This window comes from Castanea sativa, chromosome 10, assembly GCF_040712315.1.
Source record: "Castanea sativa cultivar Marrone di Chiusa Pesio chromosome 10, ASM4071231v1".
NCBI classification, from domain to species: Eukaryota; Viridiplantae; Streptophyta; class Magnoliopsida; order Fagales; family Fagaceae; genus Castanea; species Castanea sativa.
The window spans coordinates 3153806-3177880 of NC_134022.1; the positions used below are offsets into that span (position 1 = coordinate 3153806).

The 24075-nt window shown below is 37.0% G+C and overlaps 1 protein-coding gene across 1 annotated transcript; it reads left to right on the plus strand.

The window, feature by feature from the left end:
- Positions 1–2471: 2471 nt before the first annotated feature.
- On the plus strand, positions 2472–21480 carry LOC142613648 (beta-amylase 8). The gene is made up of 10 exons (XM_075786087.1): positions 2472–2952; positions 3842–4096; positions 7542–7622; positions 7832–8035; positions 9769–9963; positions 11179–11343; positions 12291–12551; positions 18829–19041; positions 19259–19478; positions 20334–21480. The coding sequence occupies exons 1-10, from the start codon at positions 2539–2541 to the stop codon at positions 20360–20362; spliced, it is 2037 nt and encodes a 678-aa protein (XP_075642202.1). The 5' UTR covers positions 2472–2538; the 3' UTR covers positions 20363–21480.
- Positions 21481–24075: the final 2595 nt, after the last annotated feature.

Genomic DNA, 24075 nt, shown 5'->3' on the forward strand with positions numbered 1-24075 from the left:
TTTAGCTTCACCTAAGTCTCTCCATATACCTCCAAAAGCCCTATTCCAAAAGCAAATTGGATAATCTTGTGTCTGTTTGCCATGGCTTAACTTTGCCCACTTATTTTACTATTCAATTTATTTTTGTTACTATTCATAGATCTCATTGCATTTTTTAATACTATTCATGGGTTTCACTGTACTATTTCAGCTACCTTTTACCTTTATCTACAGTACTTTCAACAAAAAAATTTCAGTTTCAGCAAAATAAGCGAATCCTTTTTAAGGATTTTTTATGCAACCGAATTTAAAATTTTCACTTTCTGGTCCAAAAGTTTGACCATTTCATAACCAATGTATAGATAACTAGACATGAGTCAATTGTGTTTTAAATAATTAGGTAAATTTCATTAATCACCCCTGAGGTTTGCGCTAATACCAGTCAGGTCCAAGATATTTTAAAATTAACCAAATTGGTCCATAAGCCCAATTTAGTTCCTAACACAGTTAACCCACCCGTTAATGATTTCCTTCCTCTCTTAGACTTGTCTCTTCTCTCTTTCTTTGTGACTTTCTCCTCTTTTGACCCCTCTCTCTTAGACCTTAAATCTGCTACAACCAAAACACAGCCATGCACAATAACAAAACCTAAAATTAAGAAACAAAAAACCCACAACAAACCCAACAACAATACCGCCACCATATTGGTACCCACTACATGAATTAGACAATCACCACACGGATCAACACAGTGGGAGATTGAACTGCGGAGAGAAGAACCCGAAGCACGTTGAGCTCAATTTGTTCCTCTCCAAGCCCCCTGGACTTACACATTAAATCAATAATCTTGTAAACAATATTGGTATTGGAATTGGAATTAGAATCGGAATCAGAATTAGAGTTGGGATTAGGCCAATTGATCTCGGCCTTGACGAGGTTGAGGGAGAACAATTTGAAGACACAATCGAGAGCGGGCTCGATGACTTTGGATTCGAGAGCGAGAATGACAAGTTGGAGGATGGAATCGGGCTTCAGAGGAAGAAAGGCCGAAGAGAGAAGACTGGTCGAGATTGGTTGAGTTGGAGATGGATTCGAGCTTGTCCAAGACGGATTTGCAAAGACACATTTACAAATGCCTTGATACTCCAAATGACAAGCCCACCATGTCGTCAAGTTAACCTTAACCAACCACCCCCATTGCAAATTCACCCAAAATAGAGATATGTTTGTAAATTTATACAAATTACATTTTCTATCACCCTATTTTTCTTCTTAACCAAACAAAAAAGTTTTCAATTTCTCAACTTTACTACTCCTTCAACTAAACACAAATGAGGGGAATTAAAATCTCTTCTATCCTCCAATTTTTTCATTCCCTTTCAATTTTCTATTTTCTCACTTTTTCATCTCTCTGACAAAATAGACCCTTAAATTCACTAACGTTCTAACCAAATTTGACACACACATGGATTGAAAAATAAAAAGTTTCACCCGATTAAAGGAAAAAAGTTGGGGGTAAATATAAGAAAATGCGTAAATTGCTCAAAAATACTTCTACTCTTTAGTATAATTCTACTTTAATTTAATTTATGTGCATATATGTGTATATATGTGTGAAGCTCTTTTCTGAAAATTTGAACTTCAACATTTGCCCCCACACCCCACAAATACATATATTTATGGAGTGACCATCACACTAATGGTATGAAATGATGTAACTTTTGGATTTGGAAAGCTTTGGTCTTTGTTATCTCCATTAATGGAGGCGGGAACATACACAATGCTGTTGGGACCTTAAACAACGAGATCGCCCCAATTCCTTTAAGGGGGATCCTCTAGTTTCTCTCTCACAAAGACTAAAACCCAATTTTCTCTCTCTCTTGATAAGGTGAAACTTGTTTTTTTTTTTTTATATATTTTATTTTATTTACCCACATACTAGTCACGGGAGGACTTTAGTGAATTTAATCGTAGACCAATGAAAGTCTCAATTTGGCAAACGGCTAAAATAAAAGTTAAATGGCTTAGTAATCACCTTACTCTAAGTTTAAGGGATGTCAAATCATTTAAAAAAAAAAAAAATAATAGCAAATATTTCCACTGGTATATCCATAATATTTTTGCAATAATTTATAACAAAGGTTTGATGACATTTTGATGCCAAATATTTTGTCCCAAAAACGTTATTGATTGTTATTATTAAAGTGTTATTAAAGTTTTTCTCCAACTCAATGAACTCATACTACCAAGTTAAAAAAAAAAAAAAAAAATTTGTGAGTTTCAATTAGTTAAACTGGTAAATTTTTTTATGATTAAATAAGAGATTTGAGTTTTAATTTATGCCCAAACAAAAAATCGATTTATATATTGAATTAATGATAAAAAACCATTACGAGAGGAGACCGGTGAAATTAAAAAACAAAAAACAAAAAACAAAAAACAAAAAACAAAGAAAGCATGATCTATCTAAACTTAACAAATAGCAGCAACAACAGACAACTAAAAACCACTCGCCACACAGTACTCGCTACTACTACCACAAAAAAAATCCCCCCCACCATGGACGAAGACGATACCATTACCACTACCACCGCCACCACCAACTTGGTAGTACCAAACCCGCAGGCCCAAGCCCAAACCCAGACACGCCGGCCACGTGGATTCGCCGCCGTAGCGGCCGGAGGCGCGTCGGGAAACAAGGGAAAAAAGGAGAGGGAGAAGGAGAAAGAGAGAACGAAGCTCAGAGAGCGACACCGCCGCGCCATTACAAGCCGCATGCTTGCCGGTCTCAGGCAGTACGGTAATTTCCCGCTCCCGGCGCGTGCCGACATGAACGACGTACTCGCCGCGCTGGCGCGTGAGGCCGGGTGGGTCGTCGAGGCCGACGGAACCACGTATCGACAATCGCCGCCCACACCCGCACCCGCACCCGCACCCGCACCCGCTGCTTCCCAATCCCAATTGCCGCAATTGGTAATTATCGATTTGATACAAAAATTAGGCGATAATTTGAAATTCAATTTGGATTGTAATTGTGCTTTGAATTTTAATATAATGTGTATGATTAATGTTTATAAATTGGCTTTTATCTCTGTTTGGTTGCTGAGAAAGTGGATGAAAGAGGGGGGAAAATTGAGCTATGAAAGTAATGGAATTAAAAAAAAAAAACCACTATTTAGTCAGTTAGTTAGTTAGAAATTGGCTGTACTTCTGTTTGGTTGCTGAGAAAGTGAATGAAAAGAGAAAAAAAAATGATCTTTGCATGTTGTGGGAAAGAAAACAGATCTTTATTTAGTCAGTCAGTTAGTTGAAAATAGGCTTTGTCTATGTTTGGTTATTGAGAAAGTGAATGAAAAGAGAGAAAAAAAAATTTGAGCTTTGAATGTTATGGAAAAAAAAGACAAACCTCTATTTTAGTAAGTTAATTTGGTTTGTATATTGGGGTAACTCGTTCTCGTTCAGTTCTTATATAAATATAAGTAGAATTTGAACTGGTTTTATTTGGGGGTCACTCTGTGGTTCTACATATGCCTTTTGTATTCAGTTAGAATTAGTTAGTTTGCTAGTGATATTTTCTTGGGCTACCTCTTGTATATACAAGAGTGTTTAGTGATGTAATTTAGGCATGTCAATAATACAAGAATTTTATTTATCACACTCTATTTTTTGACAATTGGAAAATTTTGGTTTCACACTTGATGATGTACACTCCCGTACACACAATCTACTCACTTTCACACAAGGTATCCGAATGTTTCAAGAATGTTATACATTTAATACATGATGTGTACGGAGAGTACGTAAAGGGAGTGTGAGACAATCAAAGCCCTATATAATTATGCAATTGTGTATGCATTGACAGGCAGCGGCATTTCCGGTTGAGAGTCCACTATCTGCTTCTGCTTCGGCTATGAGTTTGACACATTGTTCTGTCAAACAAACAACATTAGAGTGTTCACCGTCACTTCTTGGAATTGATGACAGCTTGTCACCGGCTTCTCTTGATTCATCCGTTGTAATAGGAGAGAGAGACAGAGAGATGGATACCAAATATACCACTGCAGCCTCAGCCTCTGCAAGCCCCATCAATTCGACTTCGGTCCAATGCCGTATAGAGGTAGACCCTCATCACCTTCATTTCTTTTACCAATTTATCGATATGAATGCTACCTTGCAAACAGGGTTATCAACATGTCTTTCGCTCAAAAAATTTGTTCTACTTTTGTTGGCAATGTCAACTTATTAATTTTTATTGATAAGTTGACCTCTAGGTGAAAGTGGGTAGTTTAATATTTCCTTTATGTGCAAATGCCTATATCTACACATGTGTAGGTGGGTGGGGTGTGATGCAAGAAATGCAAAGAAAATTTAATTTACTTTAGTTTTTTCTAATTTTATAAGTCAATTGTTTTTTACTATTGGTCCATTGATTATTCTGAGCGATTAGTATTTTATTTAATCCCTTAAGAAAGATTATCTTTGTAATGCAATATTTAGGCACACTATTGTACTCCAATGGAGATTGTTTACAGTTTGCTTTGGTAATCAAGAAATTTGTTGGAGTTTCTTCTCTTAGTAGCTGCTGATTCTAGGTGACCCAACGTGCTGATTCTAGGTGATCCTATGTGAAAATTCCTAGGTTTTAGTTGCTTGCTTGAAGCCAATTCCAAACAAGTGGTGCTGATTATTAGATTATTTTATTTTATTTTGTCCAGATTTACATTTGTTTTGGATAATGTGCGAGGACAGTTTTATTTTAATTTAGCTCTGTTTAATTTTAGAAGTCAATTATATCTTTTACTTTTGGTCTGCTGGATTTTTTTAAAATCTTATTAGTTAGTTAGGTTATTGGTATTTATTTGATTTCCTAGAGATAGTTTATTTTTCTAATTCAATAATTAGGCTTTTCTAAGTCAATTAGAATTAGGGTTAACTCCTATTAGTCTATATAAACACACTATTGTACTCCAATGAAGATTGTTCATATTTGCCTGAGTAATAAAAATAATTTGTTGGAATTTTTTCTTCAATTCCTTGGTGCTGATTTTAAGCGACCCTAGGTGGTGTGGATTCCTTGGTTATGCTTCCTTGTTTGGTACCAATTCCAAACAAGCCAAAGTGCTTATTTCAAGGTTATTTTATTTTTCATTTCTTTAATTTTAGAGTTGCATCAGTTTTGGTTTTGTCTTGCGTCAGGGTATGTATTTGTGTGCATGTGTCACAATATTTTTGGTTCATTGGTCACACACGAGACATTTGTTATCTGATATAATTGTCTGGGGAGCTTCATTGTTGTTTGAAGTTTTTCGATGGCTTTCTTTCAAACTTGTTGGGATTCTCAAATCAAACATCATGGTTGTGTTCCACCATTTCCATGATTCTGGTCAGTTTGAAAAAAGCTTGAATGCAATTTTCATTGCTCTCATTCCTAAAAAAGCTGCAGCAGTGGAAGTTAAGGACTTTCGGCCTATCAGCCTTGTTGGGGGGGTTTATAAAATTCTTGCCAAAGTTTTGGCTATTCGTCTTCGCTTGGTTTTAGGAGAGATCATCTCTGCTCCTCAGAATGCCTTTGTTCTAAATAGGCAGATTCTTGATTCCGTTCTTATTGCTAATGAATGTCTTAATAGTAGATTGAAGTCTGGTCAGCCAGGGTTGTTATGTAAATTGGACATTGAGAAAGCCTTCGATCATGTAAACTGGGGATTTCTTTCTTATTTGCTTGAGCGTTGTGGTTTTTCTGATAAGTGGAGGCGATGGATTTCTTTTTGTGTTTCAACAGTTCGTTTCTCTATCCTTATTAATGGTACTCCCCATGGGTTTTTTGGAAGTTCAAGGGGGTTGCGGCAAGGTGATCCTTTGTCCCCTTTGTTATTCGTGTTGGTTATGGAAGCCGTTGGTAGAATGTTGGACAAGGCTGTCCATGAAGGTCGTTTGTTAGGCTTTAGTGTAGGTGTTTCTGCTGGAAGACCTTTGATGGTTTCCCATCTCCTTTTGATGACACTCTAATTTTTTGTGATGCTGATATTGATCATATGTTGATTCTCCGTATGGTGCTCTTTTGGTTTGAGTTTGTGTCAGGTCTGAAGGTAAATTTGGGTAAGTTTGAACTGGTGGCTGTGGGGACAGTTCATGACATGGATCTTTTGGTGGCTGTCTTAGGCTGCAAGCAAGGGTCCCTCCCAATGAAATACTTGGATCTTCCTTTGGGGGCAAAATTTAAGGACAAGTCAATATGGAATCCTATTCTTGAGAGGATGGAAAGAAAATTAGTAGGTTGGAAAAAATTATATTTATCCAAGGGAGGTAGAGTCACTTTAATTAAAAGCACTCTCTCTAATCTTCCTACTTATTTTCTTTCCTTATTCCATATTCTTGCTTTTGTGGCCAATCGTATTGCTAGACTTCAGCGGGACTTTTTGTGGGGTGGTCTAGGAGACGAGCCCAAGTTTCATCTAGTTGATTGGTCTACGGTGTGTAGTCCGCTTTCTTCAGGTGGGTTGGGGATTAGGAACTTGAGATCTTTCAATGCAGCTTTATTAGGGAAGTGGTTATGGAGATTTGGGCAAGAAAGGGATGCTCTTTGGCGTCAAGTGATAGAGGCGAAGTATGTTTGTGATTGGTGTGGTTGGTGTTCTAACTCTTGCTCTGGTCCATATGGTGTCAGTTTGTGGAAAAATATTAGACGGGGGTGGCACTCTTTATCTCGTTTTATTATGTTTGAAATTGGAGATGGATCAAAAGTGTAGTTTTGGCTTGATCGTTGGTGTGGAACTTCTTCTCTCGCAGACCACTATCCTGAATTATATAGGATTTTCCGTAGCAAAGAGGCAAGTGTGGCGGATCTAATGAGGCCCACCAATGGAATCCTCGATTGGGAGTTACAGTTTTGTAGGGAGGTGCATAATTGTGAATTGGAAGCTTTTAGGAGCTTCATCAATACCACTTATAGCACTCCTGTAAGGGGGATTGGGGAGGATAAGAGTTGTTGGCTGCCTTGTAAAAGTAAGGGGTTCACGGTTAGTGCATACTATCATCTCTTAGCTGGCCATAGTGAGCCGTTTTTCCCTTGGAAAAGCATTTGGAAGCAGAAGATTCCCTCTAGAGTGGCCTTCCTTGTATGGATTGCAGCCTTGGGGAAATGTCTGACAATTGACAACTTAAGGAAAAGAATGGTTTGCATTTTGGATTGGTGTTATATGTACAAGTGCAATAGTGAAAGTGTTGACCATCTTTTTCTTCATTGCCCGGTTGCTTTGGAGTTGTGGGATGGTGTATTTGGAAGGAGTGAAATAGTAGATGTTTTGAAGACAATGAGAGTTCCATGCCTGATCTCAAGCTTTTATTTTTCCGAACCTTACTTGACTGGTTCTCTGTGTGGAAAAACCAACCTTTTTCTTCTCTTTTGGATTTACTTGACTTTTGTAATGTTCATTTTTGATTTGTTCCCCTGTATACTCCCTGTGTACTTGGGTGTAATGTCCCTCTCTTTTTTTATCAATGAATCTATATTACTTATAAAAAAAAAGTAAGAAAATATCTGATCAGGTGGTTTATTGGTGCAGCTTATTCAAGATATTCATTCTGGGGAGCATGGGAATGATTTTACAAGCACTCCATATGTCCCTGTTTATGTAAAGCTTCCGGTAGGTGTTTTTCATTTTCTGCTTTATAATATTTTGTATTGAGATTAATCTTTTGACAAGTGCTTACTTAATAATCTGCTTGCTTTTTTCATATTTTAATTTTTTTTATACGTTTTTCTTCTGCGCTTACAAATTATATCATGTGTACTCTATTTTCAGATTTTGTAATTGTTTCTATGTATTGTAAAATCCTTAGACTTCTGTGGCAGACTGGTGTTGTCAACAATTTCTGCCAGTTGATTGATCCTGAAGGTGTTAGACAGGAGCTTAGTCATTTGAAGTCTTTAAATGTAGATGGTGTTGTTATTGATTGTTGGTGGGGTATTGTTGAAGGCTGGAGTCCACAGAAATACGTATGGTCTGGCTATAGGGACCTCTTTAACATCATCCAGGAATTCAAGCTGAATTTGCAGGTAGACTCCCAGGATTTAATTGAGTTATGTATATGGTATTTGGCATAGGTTCAAATATTTTAAACATGTGCATAAGCATGTCAAATATAATATGTATATGTTGGTGAATTTTACCATATATAGATTCATAGGATGTCACCCATGTACATACAATGTCTTTACTTATTTATTTATTTTAATGCTGGCCATCAATAGATTAAGTACCCCTTATTTGAAAAATAACAAAGTAAAGAGAATAAAATAAAAATGTTATTTTTGTAAAAATTGATCATACATTTTTTTTTCTCACACTTGCAATGCCATTTATCATTTAAATATAAAAAAAGATCTGACCCATTCTACCAATTCAAGTAAATATGAAAGATCTCCCCATCTTTGTTGTTTGTAGTTTAAGTTGAATGGTTTGGATCTATACAATTTCACACTGTATGTTCCTATATTGTTAACAGGGGGGCCTATTGGCGGATTCATGTGTAGGATTGAAATTGTCAAATAAATCTAAACATAAAATCAAATCTTCCCAGTTTATATGAAGAAATGATACACATCACATAAGATCCATCACAAATACACACATACATATATAAATATGTTATGTAATGTATAAAACTAGTGATCACTTGTCTTTCAAAAGAATGGATTTGTGTCATATATTTATTTATTTATTTTAATATACAACTAGCTTTTGTAAGGCGGTGCTTTCTTACGGAATAATTTAGTTTTGATCTAAGTGTGACCATCTTCGATGAGATAGACCTACCAAAAGTTGAAAACATTTTGGAAAAGTTTAAGTTACTCGTGTTCTCGTGTCATCTACCAATTTGGCGAGTCAAATAATGTGAGAGGAACCTATTTTGTTCATGCCTTTAATAGAATTTCATGTGTACATGTTGATTAATTGAACATTTTGTTGAAGATGTTGTAGATCACATCAACCACAATTTTCTGAAAGAAATTTCAGTCACTATGTAGAAGAGTTTCATTCTGTCAACATGTCTTCTAACTTGTTTAACATTAGTCTCACATAAGTCTAAGTGTATAGGCTTCTAGATGTATATTTTTTTGAATACCTTTTTCAATGTTTCCAAACATTTCTATGTTTCTGATTTTTTTACATTCTATAAAGTTGCATTTCTGAAATTTTCGAATTGTATTTTTTCTTTTGATGGATGTAATGGCAGACTCTAACATATTCGTAGTGTATCGTGTCTTGGGTCTTAGTGAAAGTCATTCTACTGTGGATAAATTGAGTCCCCTCTCATATTATTCATTTATTTGTAACTGCATTTTTATAATTCTTTATGATTTTTTTTATAAGTAAATTGAAGTTTGTCTATTTTATTTATTCATGGATACGATAAGATTTGAGGTTGTTCCTTATCAATAAAATATGTTGCTTGTAAAAAAATAAAAATAAAAATAATGTAGCACTCCCTGAGAACCTACCTTTACACTGTTGTGTGTCTGTTTATTAGTCTCTCAAGTTTCGGCGTATTCTTGAACCCGACCAAGTATAGGAGCTCAAAGTGCATTGCTACCTAAAATTTTCATGTTGAAAATTCTAATTCATGATTCTTTTCTAATCGGTGAGAATGTAGGGTTATTATGGAAACATTATTATGACTGATTTTTATAGGTAAGGGTTTCTCTAATTGACAGTTTGTCTTTTTAAGAGAGTGCATATTACTCATTGTTGTTGAATAATTTTTAAAATATCTTATAAAATTCCAAAGGTTGTGATGGCATTTCATGAGTATGGAGGAAATGACTCTGGTGACACGTTGATTGCCCTTCCACAATGGGTTATGGAGATTGGAAAAGACAACCCGGATATATTCTTCACAGATCGTGAAGGTAGGAGGAATCCTGAATGTCTATCATGGGGCATTGATAAAGAACGAGTTCTAAAAGGAAGAACTGCCATTGAGGTATTTATTGAATTGATAAATTTGTCTTTCTTTATTATTGAAAATGGAGCTATAATAAATTTGTGTAATTTTATTTTATTGAACTTCTACTAAGACATTGCCGCCTGCTTTGTCTTGTTAATGTTCAGCTTTTTTTTTTTTTTTTTTTCATGTTAGGCTGCGTTTGGTTCAATGTAAAATATTTTCTGAGTGTAAAATAATTTCAGGTGAAAATATTTTTGGGAAAGGAAAATATTTTCTAGTGTTTGGTTGCATTTTAAAAATTATATTAGAAAATAATTTCAAGTGTTTGGTAACATTTTAAAAATGCAAATTTTCTATTAGTTTCTCACATTTTCCCAACCATTTTCTCAGCTCTCAAACAAATTTTATAATAGAAAATTGCAATACATAAACTTTTAAACAAACAAAAATCAAAACAACACCATTCTCAAAACAATAAATCATTTGGTCAAACTGAGAGAGGAAGGAGGAAGAGAGAGTCATCACAAGCTCGACGGAAAGGGAGAGGTAGATCGAGAAAGAGAGATTGGTGGTCAGGGGGTCATGGGCGACGAGACCAATCCAACGGCGGTAGGCTTCGGCGATGAGATCTCACGGCTCAATCTCGGTGGGACGATCTAGCCAGCGCGAGCTCTATGGAGTGATCTCGCTGCTTGATCTCGCCGGCTCAAGCTTGACGGCGCAAGATTGCGGTGCTGGGTCTTCTTGCTGTTTCTCTCTCTCTTCTATTTTCCTGGGGTGGAAATCATTTGAAGGTAAAATAAAACTTGAAATTCATTTCCGGCTTGCTGGGGTTATTTTACAGTCAACGCGAAAATTGATTTCCGTTTGACCCAATTTTCTGTGCTTACCAAACACATAGGCTAGTGTAAAATGATTTCCTGAAATCCTTTTCAGTCAAAACAAACGCAGCCTTAGTTCATCACAAAATGGTACTTCATAACATGAGTCTTTTATGCATAGGACCTGTTGTTCTCAGTTGCAAATCATTTATGCTTTTTGTTGCTCATTAGTAGTCTCACATTTATGCATATGTCTATTGTAAATGTTCTTCTTTTTTTTTTTTTGGTTCAAGTTAGTTAATCTCAAAATGGTTCTTCATAACAAGTCTTTTATGCACAGGACCAGTTGTTCTCAGTTGAAAGTTAAAACTCAATTATTCTTATGTCTTTTGGATTTTTGTTACTCATCAGCAGTCTCAAATATGTGCAGGTCTATTTTGATTTCATGAGAAGCTTCCGGACAGAATTTGATGACTTGTTTGCTGAGGGTCAAATTTCTGCTGTAGAGATTGGACTCGGGGCATCTGGGGAGCTGAAGTATCCTTCTCTTTCTGAAAGGATGGGATGGAGGTATCCTGGTATTGGTGAATTTCAGGTATCTAGTAAACCTAACTGCTCCATATATACGCGCGCACGTGCGCGCACACACACACACACACACCCCTTCAATTTTATTTATTGTAACTATATAGTCGACATTTTCTTCTGTATATTGTGAGTTTTTATTTTTAAATGGAATAAGAACGCATTAACATCTTCCCATTGCCCTGAAATCCTAGTTTTTTTTAATGTATGGAAAAGAAATGCACTAGGCCATACTGCTATCCATTGGTTCATCATTTTATAAGGGTTTGTTTCAGAACCGTTCATATTGATACATGTGCTCACCAATTACCTTTAGATAAAATGCATTTCCAGGTGTTTTCAATGGAGACGTCCAGGGTTTGAAGCCCCCCTCCCCCACTTAAAGTGTATCAAAAAAAGTATTGATATATGTACACAAATAATATGATGCCCCTAATCTTTCTATCTCTGACATGGTCCTACTTTACATTGTTATTTTCCAAACTGAAATTTTCACAATATATACATGCAACATAACATGAATGCATACTTACATCATAAAAGCACACATACACTGACAGAAAAATACAAACATGCTAATACTTGCATGGAATACCAAATACATGTTATTGTTTACAAAACTAATCTTATGATTGGGAAATTTATGCCTTACCTATCATCTATCAGTTAACAAGGCCATGAGATATTAATCAATTACATGATATAGTAATCTTATGATTGGGAAATTCTATACATGTTTATATCGTCACATTGGTTTTGCAGCAAAAGCTTGCATGACTACTTATTTGAAATTTGAAATTATGCTCATTATAATTGTATTGAACTTCTGTAGTTCTGTACATGTTTATGTCTAATCTCATTGATTTTTCAACAAAAACCGTGCATTGCTTGTTATTTCAAAATTAAAACTGTGCTCATTATAATTCATTCCACTTATATTGATTGCATTTATGGCAGTGCTATGATAAGTATCTACAACAAAGTCTGTGCAGAGCATCTAAATTGCGGGGGCATTCATTCTGGGGTAAGTGTCCTGATAATGCCGGTCAATACAATTCTAGGCCACATGAAACTGGGTTCTTTTGCGAACGAGGTGATTATGATAGCTACTATGGCCGCTTTTTCCTCCATTGGTATGCACAGACATTAATAGACCATGCGGATAACGTTTTGTCTCTTGCAAACCTTGCATTTGAGGAAGTAAAAATAATTATCAAGGTAAGCATTGGTGCATCTCAATACATCTATCCAATATTTAGTACGTTAAGTTGTATTTTCATCTCTCTGTATGACTTGCTCAAGTCACTAAATTCTGTTGGTGTTCCTTATACAAATTATAACCAATAATTGTTTTAGAGATGCCATTGAAAGTCAAAAGAAAAATCCATAGTGTTTTGCTGACATTTCAGGCACTGCCTATCTTTTCAAGCCAACCTCTGTAGATCACAGTTCCTCTCTGAATTAACCTCCATTGCCACTATCACTTTCATTGCCTCCAAAACAAGTCTACCTGTGCTTGAATTTTGGCTGAATTACTGAACTTAGTTTAGGGAGTATATTTGATTTTAAAATTTGGTTCTGGTGGATGAATTGCACCCTGATCATTTCAGTCATTCAGTTGGTCTCGTTTTATGATTTGGCTACTTGTTAGAGTTAGTTTGTATTATTTTTTTTGATCACGTTGATTTACATTAGCACTCTTGTCATCATGCTATAAACCCCAATAAAATATGTACTAGGGTGAGGGATTGACTTATGTAGCCTTGCACCTTTTCTCAAATCTGTTTCACCCTCTCCATTCTTCTTTTCTCCTTTTCTCTCTTTAACCATATCTAATTTTACAACTCAACTGTTCTCTATGATTTAATATTCAGGAACTTGCACTCTCATGCTGCACCTACATTGTGCAATTTGTACTAGCCGCATCCTTTTAAGAATGTAGAACATTCCTTTTTTTTTTTGTCCTGAAAATGCTGTCTAATGTTAAAAACCAAAATAATGATATTCATAATTTTATTGCAATAGTCTTTTTATCAATTTTTTTACATGCAACATGATATAGCCCTTTGTCTTGAGAGACTACAGCGAGACTTCCTGTGGAGTGGGTTGGGGGAGGAGTCTAAGCTACACTTGGTTAGTTGGGATAAAATATATTTGCCTTATCAAAATGGTGGGTTGGCTGTAAGAAAGCTCAAAATTTTTAATGAGGCACCATTGTTTAAGTGGTTGTGAAGGCCAACTAGAGAGGGACTCGTTTTGGAGGCAAGTGGTGGATCTGAAGTATGGCTGTATGGGACGTGGTTGGTGTACAAAACCAGCCACTGGGACATATGGGGTGAGCCTCTGGAAATTCATCCAGCCGGGGTGGATTAAATTTTCTCAATTTATTAAATTCAAGGTGGGTGATGGTACTAGAGTAAAGTTTTTGTTGGATGTGTGGTGCAATGATACTTTTCTTAAGGAGGAGTCTTTTCCGGAATTATATTGTATTGCTCAGAGTAAGGAAGCTCCTGTATCAGGTCATATGAAGTTAATGAATGGTTCGATTTTCTGGCAATAAAATTTTATTAGGCAGTTCAGGATTGGGAATTGGAATCTCTTATGGTTTTCCTGGATCTTTTATATTCTAGTAAAGTGACTGAGGTTTGTTCTTTTTATAATATGTTAGCTCCCTTCTGTGGTGTTCAATTCCCTGGGGAAAATATTTGGAAGCCAAAGTCCCCTCTAAAGTGTCTTTCTTCCTCTGGGTGACTTCTATAGGGAACATTCTAACAGTGGAGAATTTGAGGAAGCATAATATTATCCTGGTTAGTTGGGTGTTGCATGTGTAAGAGGGATGAGGAAATGGTAGATCATTTGTTAATGCATTGTACCTTGGCTAGAGAAATGTGGGATCTTGTTTTTGCCCTGTTTTGGGATATATTGGGTGATGCCTAGGAGGGTTATTGATTTATTAGCTTGTTGGCAAGGAGGTTTTGGGCTCATCAGTCTGTTGAAATTTGAAAGGCTATTCCTTGTTGTTTGATGTGGAGTATTTGGAGGGAGAGAAATACGAAGAGCTTTGATGAGTGTGAGAAGACTATGATAGAGCTGAAAGCTTTCTTTACAAAGACACTTCTTGAGTGGATGTCAGCCTCAGGGATGTTTTTTTTTTTTGATAGGTAATCAGAAAACTTATATAAAAAAGGGGTAAAAAATAAATGTGAAGTACAAAATGTTCATGATGATGAACAACGAGAGAAAATAGAACACACAACTACAAGGGGAGAGTTAGGAAACTAAGCTAAGGGAAGACATAAACTCAGAGAGAGAAGAACACTCAGTAAAACCCCAACAACGAAACCACTCCAATAGATTGTGTTGGCATAAAATCTTTAAGTCCTCCAACGTTTTCTCTTTATCTTCAAAAGATCGACGATTTCGCTCCAACCACACTATCCACATTAAGCACCCTGGAACCATATTCCAAATTTCCAAATGTTTTCTTTTGCTAGTTTAGTTGATCTTGTTGATTTTTATAGTTTTAGAGCTTTACCATGATGCTCTGTTAGTATATTCTTCCAGTGTACTTGCAAGTAATTTTGTTAATAAAGTTTTCTTTATTACCTATCAAAAAAAGAGTGTACTTTTTCACTCCTAGTGTCCGTTTGGCAAAGATTAATTTTTGCCAACTTATTTTACTATTCAGCTTATTTTTGCTACTATTCATAGATCTCACTATACTTTTTGGTACTTTCAGCTAACTTTTAGCTTTATGGGCAAAATTTAGGTATAGTAACTTAGGTGTGATTCCTTAGATTCCCCAATTACATCACTAAATGTGGTCAATACATGTCAGCAAACAGTGTTAACCTCATTTTTAACCCTTACCTAATTTAAAAAAAAAAAAACCCAACCAGCCACCGTCACTCTCAAACCTCAACCTCCTCCTCCTCCTTCCCCCACAACCTCTCTAAGCTCCACCACTCTGCCACTGACATCCTCTCCCTCTCTAGAAATGTTTCCAGTGTCCCCTTGAAGACCAAAACTCTATCAACCCAAAATTTCGAACACTACTAAATCCAATCCAAAAAAAATAAAAGGGAAGGAAAACCCAGAAGCAGATGAATCCAGTACAATACCTTAATCAATTCACTGAAACCCAACCCATGAAAAGCAAAACCCAGAAGTGAGAGATTTTGACACAATCAGAAGACTGGTGTTGGTGAGCGGTGGAGGAGAGAGAAGTGTTGGGATTGATCCAGGTGAGGCCTAGTGGGTGATGGGTTGGTGATGCCTCCATGCCATTGGAGGATGAAAGCCAAGGTTTGCGAATGCAAGAGGAAGGAGGTTTAGCGTTGACAGGGTTGTGGCGGATGTCAATCTTGAGATCTTGTACTGCCTGGGAACTTGCCTGAGAGGGAGAGGAAGTTGGCGGCGGTGTTGCAGAGCTTAGAGAGGTTGGGAGGGAAGGAGGAGGAGGAGTGACATCTGGCTGGGTTTTGCTTTTTTTTATTTTTTATTTATTATTATTATTTTTTTATCAATCAGATGATTCAGACCTAAAAATTTGTTAGGGTTTAAGTTGAGGTTAACACCGTTTATGCTTATGTGCATATATTGACCATGTGTTGTGATGTAATTGGAGAACCTAAGGAACCACTCTTAAGATATTGTACCTAAGTTTTGCCCATTTATTATTTACTAATTAATTTTTTATGTTGAAATCTAGAATGAATGGGAAACTGAGCATGTTCTGCTAATAGTTTGATCCAATCTCAGTCTTTGATACCATAAGATTAATTTAATATGAATACTGTGGTGGATATGGCTAGTGGTTCTTGGATGGAAAAGTATGTTCGAGGCAAGGTGGAGCATGAGAAATGGGGTTGGTGGATGCTTAAAGATGATGATAGGTGGTTGTGGCTGGGTCTTTGAAGACATGATGCTACTCTTTTGAATAGAACCCCTAACCCATTCAAACTCCAATTGATATACCAGAATACAAAAAAATTGAAGCTTTGACATCATATAGTTTAAATCTCATTCAAGACTGTGCTACAAAGGAGATTTCAGGTACAGCTGTCTAGGTGGGGGGGGGGGGGGTAAGAGAGAGAGAGAGCGAGTTTTTTTTCTATTACAAGAGAAAGAAAGAACAAGTGAGCACCTCTGTGTGTTAATTTGGTTCTTCTGCTGGCATATTTACGCAGAACCACCACAAATCACAAGAAAGAGTCCAACGAAACTTCCTGCAAATCAACTAGTATTGACCAACTGATTTTTTTTGGGGGTGTGGGGGGCGGTGCTGAATTTGGTTATACATTGGTTGAGAAAATGAGAGAGCTTCCCTTTTCATAGAAGTTTGACGAGCCATTACTTAAAAAAAAAAAAATTTAAATTCAGTTGTATAAAAAAGTGCTTAATGGGGTTTGTACTTTGTAGCTTTATTTTCTTTGCAAACTGTTTTATGTGTGTTGTTTCAATATAATTTTTTTTATTTTAGTTTTAACTGCAAGTGATTTATAGTTTTAAGTATAAAATGTGTTATAATTTATGGGATTTGAATTTGAATTTTATTTTTAAATTTCTCGTTTTACCTTTATAACCTTAATTTTTCTTATTTTTAATTCATCTTCAATTAGACAATAACATTATTTTTGGAAGTACAGAACAGTGCACCCATAAGAATTCTATTCCAATTTAAAATTGTCATTACTAATTCATTTCAATCACATGTTTTTGTCTCCACCATTCTACCCTATCCAAAATCCTACTTTTTGTCACCTCCTTAAATAACATGTCTTTTTTTACTACTTTTACTAGTATGATATACACGACTTTCATAGTTTACTGGATGGGGTTAGATTCGTCCTAACCTGCAATTTGGGCCTGATTGGGCGAATCCAGTCAAATTCTGATTTTGCAGGTCTACCCAGCCGACCAGCTACCTGACTTGATTGGACTAAATTACTATTTAGCTTTCTGATCCCTGGTCCTAAGGATAAATTACTTTCCTAGGGACCATTTAATATACACTTAGTTGTTATCTATTATAATGTTTTTTAAAGATTTTTAGCTATGACTTTTTGGAATAAATGTACAAATATGTACTTAAATGCTATGGGGGACCTTTTGATCATCTTATTATAGACACACAGCATATATGCAACAACAAGGCCTTAGTCCCATAACTTTTGAGGTCAGTTATAGATCCTCAATGGACTAGTTGGGGTCGACCACGCGTTTTCTTCTCCACCAATTTACCCAATCCCAAATCATAGTCTTTGTACCTCCTTAATTAACTAGTCATTTTTTTACTACTTTTATTAGTTTTTAAATATATGTCTTACGTAATTTACTGAATGGGGTTTGATTCTGCCTAACATGCAATTTAGGCCTAATTAGACAAATCCAGTGAAATCCTGATTTTACAGTTTGAACCAGGTACCTGACTTGATTGGACCACGTGCCTTTTTATCTTCATATTTCTTCAATGTTATTTATTTAGTTTTCTGATAAGGAAGATAAAGTTAATTCCCTAGGGACCATTTAAAATACACTTTGTTTTATCTAGACTAAAATGCAAAACTCATCCTCTAAGTTTCATTAGAATTCATTGTAGTCCTCGAACTTTGTTTTCGTTCATTTCAGTCCTCTAAGTTTCAAGTTTCAAGTTTATTCAATTGAAGTATCTTCGTCAACTTCCGTTAAAATTGTTTTAAAAAATTCTAGAAAATATTTTTCAATCATTAATTGAATTTTTTTAATTAGAAAAAAATTTAAAATTTGGACAATTAACTGTAACATTTAACAAAAGTTGATGGAGAGGCATTAATTGAATAAATTTGAAACTTAGAGGACTGAAATGAACGAAAGCAAAGTTAGAAGACTGAAATGAATTTTGGTAAAACATAGAGGGTGAGTTTTGTATTTTAGCCTTTTATCTATTATGATGTTTTGTAAGTTTTTAGCTATGAAAATTTGAAATTAATGTACATGTGTGTACTTGAATGCTTTAGGGACCTCTCGAACATGGTATGTTACAAGTTTCAGTTTTTGCTCTTGCTCCCACTTCCAATCATGCACCAACTCTGTGTTCTTGGGGCTTAGTGTGCTTGTCTTTGTCCCTAGCACACTTTGAAATGAAAAAGAAAAGAAAAACAAAAAAGAGGACCTTTTATCACCGTGGATTTAAAAAAAAATTGTACATGATTCCTACCAATGGAAGGTTCTGCCTATATACCAATCTTATGGTGGGATGGTGTTTGATTCTGGATGTGGTTCATGCTTGCATTAGTTGAGAATGTGCAGTCTTTTGAGAACTTATAAACTAGGACATAACCATGACTGGAACCAGAACCATCCCAGTTAGGAGGTTGTGTTTAATAATTATGGCCATTTAGTCTTCGAAGTAGATGCTTGGTGATAGTGTTTCTTAATGAATATCTTATACTGGAGTTCATGCACGTTAATAAATGAACTATTATATAAATTTATAAAAGATTCTGATGTGCAGGTGCCTGCAATTCATTGGTGGTACAAGACTGCTAGCCATGCCGCGGAATTAACAGCAGGATTCTATAACCCTACAAACCAAAATGGATACTCTCCAGTTTTTGAGGTCCTGAGAAAACACTCGGTGACATTGAAGTTTGTTTGCTTGAGATTGCAAGTTTCTGATCTGGAAAATGATGAAGCATTGGCTGACCCAGAAGGTTTGAGTTGGCAGGTGATGGCCTCGTTTATTGCCTTTGGACTTCCCATTTATTCTATAGGTTACTTATATATAGGTTTTTCTTTTGAGGGTTAACACTAGCAGCCTTTGACATACTACCTAGAATTGCATGTTGATGCCATGCAGGTTCAGTTAAATATTTTGTTTTGCTCAAATATGTGGATTGATTAATCTCTTCAGTATAGGTGATAGATGATGATTTATTTTACAGGTTTTGAACTTGGCCTGGGATCGAGGATTAACTGTAGCCGGTGAGAATGCACTTTCATGTTATGAGAGAGAAGGGTACATGAGAATTGTTGAGATGGCCAAACCAAGAAGTGATCCTGATCGCCGCCATTTTTCATTCTTTGTTTACCAACAGCCAACCCCTTTGGTTCAAGGAACAATTTGCTTCTCAGAGTTGGATTACTTCATTAAATCCATGCATGGTAAGGATTCTTAGAGTTAAATCTGATTTGCTCTAAATATTTTGTAGGATTGTTTGGACAAATCATGACAAAAACTTATTCCATTGTATGCTTTGCATCACCAATGAACTCTAGCACAAATGATACTTCCTTCTCCCATAAGAATGAGCGGAGGTTGTGGTTGTGAGTTCAAAACCTAGTGGGTGCATTTGTTTGTGTATACACACACATGCGTCATTATCTTCCCTCTTAAATTTGGAATTAAAAATAAACTTTTAATGTTTCCTTCCTTGAATCTCTCAATTGTTCTATTTACTATTATGAACAGATTAATTTCAATTGTTCTGATTTAATTCATTTGAATTGTTTGTAATGCAATTTAAGATATAATGTAGTCTTTTCCTGTGTTTATAGGACATCTTTGAAGATTTGAAAATTTCCTCTGAAAGAGTTAATGCCAGCTGAGTATTAGGGGGGGTGGGGTGGGAGTAAATTTCTTTACATGAAGCAATTTCTTTTAACCTATGACACCAAAGTATGTCATGGTATGTGTCAACTTCAAAGCCTGATTATATGTGACATGGGGTTAATTTTCAGACTTCACTAGTGTTTTTGGGGGAGATGGGGATGCTTATGCATTAGTGATAGTCCCTTCTACACAGTTTGATTATGATTCACTTGTCTGCATGTGTATTTTATATGAAATGAGGATAGTAGTGAATCTTCGACCCACATCTGCTCTCAGCCCACTCTTTTTCCACTGCCCAACGTGCATAATGCTAAAACTGCGGTCTTATCATGTTAATTCTCATGAGAGTATGGCAATCAATGTTGACACTTCCCCTTTTAATGTCTTTTGTTGATTATCCTTTGCAGGTGAGATTGCAGGTGATCTACTACCATGATAAGGTGTGGATCGTTTTTTTCCTTAAAAATGATACTATTAAAACAAACTGGTTTCAACTTGAGGCCATTTATGGGGACGAGTGGCATGAAGGCTACTGATTTTATGGTGGCTTAAACAACCAGTGCAGTTTAATTAGTAGTTACCTGGTGTCTTAGATTATTCTATATTATTATTGGAATTATGTCTCCGCTTGCTAAGGCAAGGGCTGAGGTAAATGGGTGTTAAAAAAGTCAGACTTCAAAAGAATTTTATGTTCACTAATTCCAGACATTGTACATAAATTATGTTAATTACTTAGGAAGTTTCATGTATTCATATGAGCAACCACAGCCAAGAAGGCATTGTTGATAAGGCTGAGTTGATGATGTATTAGCACTTGAAGTAGCAAAGTTAGTGATTTAATAGTAAATTCTTGCAATTGCAATCTTCAATTGATGAGGCTCACTGAATACTTGGAAGCAAGCTGGGTCTATCAATCTAGAGACAGGTTGTGTGCTTAACCCAAGGAGAATAACGCCATCAGTGAAAAAGGAGTTCCAAGGACAACGAAGATTTGAGTACACAAAACAGTTCTGCTGCATGTGATTGCAGGCTAATCTCCCTAGTAATAAAACCAAAAAAGCCTAGGTCTTGGCATTGTTGAGTTTGCCAGTGATTGGCCTTGGGCCTCTCATTATGGTGTTGGGTCGAATTGGGTGCTTTAGTTCCAAGCAGTGGCAACAGGACCTACTATGGTTGATTCTTGTGACTAGACTTGATGCTACACCTGTGATGGCCTCGTTCACTTCCTCATTGTGTCTTCCTCACATGATATCATTGTAAGCCTTTTTTCCTCCTCTCTGTGATGGATTTTGGACGGTGGTGGTGGGGTGGGGAAATGAAGTGGGCAGGCGTCTTTATAGACGAAACTTGGCTCTATTACCACCATTGGTCCCTTGTGTATGGCAGTCTTGTTTAGAGTAGTGATCATTTATGGCAAGACTTGTGTCTTTGCGAGGCCAATGATGGTGTCAGAGCTGAATGCAAATGAAAGTACTGTTATTTATAGGCAAACTTGCACTCCTTGAGAATAGACATATTCGTAATAGACATATTCAATTAATGAACAACTTTATCTAATTCAGGAGTTTCAACCTCACCCAAAAACTCTCTAATGCATCTGTGAAGCAAACATCATTTACTAAGCAGAAGCGGGATTATTATCAATAGTTAGGGTGCCCCATATTATAGTGTGATCGCCCATTGCAAACAAAAATTTCTACATCATTTGTAAAATTTTGCAAAATTCCTTTGTATCAAACCCATTTCCTTGCTTAGTATCATAATTTCATTATTGTCTTATAATTTCATAATTGTCTCAAGGTATGACTAGTAAAATGCCCATGACGAGCAAACATTAGGGTTATGAGTAAAGCCAGACAATATTTTTCAAAATTAGTGAGTTGGTAAGTTGTTAATGATTTTTATATAAATCCTTTACTAACGTGACTATTGTTTACTGTTAATAACTTATCACCTTGGTATTTGTGAAATAGATTTTGAAAAATAGTGACTTGAGACTTATTGTAAGGTCACACTACAAACAATAAGGGAGAGAAAAAATCTACTTTCATGCACAGATTGTAGCACATAGCCACATACATACAATGGTAACCAAAATTGAATGGCTAGTGATTGATGAGCGGTTAGTAAGTACATATATATATATATATATATATATATATATATATCTTCTAGAATTATCGATATATCACACACTTGCATCCGATTACTAAAGAATGACCTCATAAACATGATAGTATCTCATAAAATAGTCTCATGGGACATGTGGGGAGTGAAACGACCCCGGTGGGTATATGGGCCTTTGGGCCATGCTAAGGAGGACCGACCTGCTCCTGGGTTAAGATTTTGTTAGTACTACGGGTCGGCCCATACGCCGAGGATCCGAGGATTCATCCGAGGGGTGATTTGCTCCTCGAACGGATAGGGGAGAACCAGGGACTTCATTATAAAGGTTAAGGGACGACTCGGTGAAGACCAATGGTTAAAAGGGGTGAATCCTTGAATGTCCTAGAAGCACCGATATTTGAGAAATACCAAAGATAAAGGCTGCCACTTCCACATAAAAGACTCTGCACCTACCTCCCTGGCCGCATTAATGGGGAGGTGACCCCTGAACAGTGGAAAGGAAACTTCTGGTCACTATCCAGAGGCACTAAGGAGAAAAATATCTAGGGGGAAGGGGGTGAGAACAACACGTGGACAAAGTATCAGAAAGAGAAGTATAAAAGGGGGGTAAAGGCCAAAAGAAAGGGGAATCGGGAACTAAGAAAGAAAATTAAGAAATTGTAATCTTTAAGGAAGAAAGAGAAATAATAAAGAAGCAGTCCTCGGCTCGAGTCCGAGGAGATCCATTTACAATTATCGTTTGTTATTTATCTGTATTTGTTTCTAAAAGCCTGTTATCAAGCTCCTAGTACTTCAAATCTAGGTTTTAAGCCCACGCTCTACAAATTTTATTGTTTAAGGCTCATTGGGCCTGAGCCCGTGATTGTCTTTGGGTCCAGGTGCAATTGTGCACTTACAATTGGCGCCGTCTGTGGGAACCTAGTCTAGAAGAGGTGGGGATAGGATGGCAGGCTTAGGTTTTCACCATGCAGAATCACAGGGATCACAACCGGAAGATCATTTCGAACGTCTTGAACGTCGAAGGGATCGTGAGGGAAGTGTCCATACAGAATACCCAGACGCTAGCCATACTTATGATGGGGGTAGCACCACCCACGAGGAGGGTTCTAAATCCATGCAGAAGGAAATCAATCGTTTGAAAAGAAAGTTATGCCGTGCTAAACGTAGGTTTTCACCGTCCTCATCTAATCCTTCCTCAGAGGAGGATAGAGGAGGTGGCTACAGCTCAAGGTCGCGCTCCCCCACCAGTGCAACGTCCTCCGGTGAGGAGGACGACCAGCCAACTCGCAGACGTAAGAAGCTTCATTCTAGGGGCTTAGGCAACGATGCTATGAGTAGGGCGTTGCACCAACTCTCCAAATCTCCGTTTACACGGAGGATTGAGAAAGGAAGGCTTCCCAGGAGGTTTACCCACCCCACTTTTACCATCTACAATGGCCGGACTGATCCGGTGGAGCACGTGAGTCACTTTAACCAGAGGATGGCAGTGCACTCTCACAACGAGACCCTGATGTGTAAAGTTTTCCCCTCTAGCCTGGGACCTGTTGCTATGAGGTGGTTTAACGGCCTTAAATAGGGGTCTATAGGTTCGTTTGGGGAGCTTACTAGAGCATTCGCTTCGCGGTTCATTACGTGTAGCAGAGTACCTCGGCCATTAGACTCGCTGTTACCACAATAACAAGCCGAGGAGAGATTACGTTGGGCAGTCCGGCTCGGCAGCACCTCAGGTCGTGAGCACTGTGTTCCGAGAACCAGTACATCAGTTGCTGGAGAAAGTTTGTAAGGAGCCCTTCTTTAAATGGCCTGGTAAGATGTCAGGGGACCCTGCGAAGAGGAATCAGAACCTCTTTTGCCAGTACCATCAGGATGTGGGCCACACTACCGAGAATTGTCGGACCCTTTGGAACCACTTGGAGCAGCTTGTCAGTGAAGGAAAATTGAAGCAGCACTTGTGTCAACCTGGTAGACAGGGCAGTCAATCTGGTTCGAATAATCGGAGGAACGGTTCATCTCGGCCGGCGT

Coding starts and splice junctions, on each gene's coding strand:
- LOC142613648 (XM_075786087.1), top strand. CDS start 2,539: ATGGACGAAGACGATACCATTACCACTACCACCGCCACCACCAACTTG. Junction 8,036..9,768: donor AATTCAAGCTGAATTTGCAG/GTAGACTCCCAG, acceptor AAAATTCCAAAG/GTTGTGATGGCATTTCATGA. Junction 19,042..19,258: donor CAGAAGGTTTGAGTTGGCAG/GTGATGGCCTCG, acceptor TTTATTTTACAG/GTTTTGAACTTGGCCTGGGA.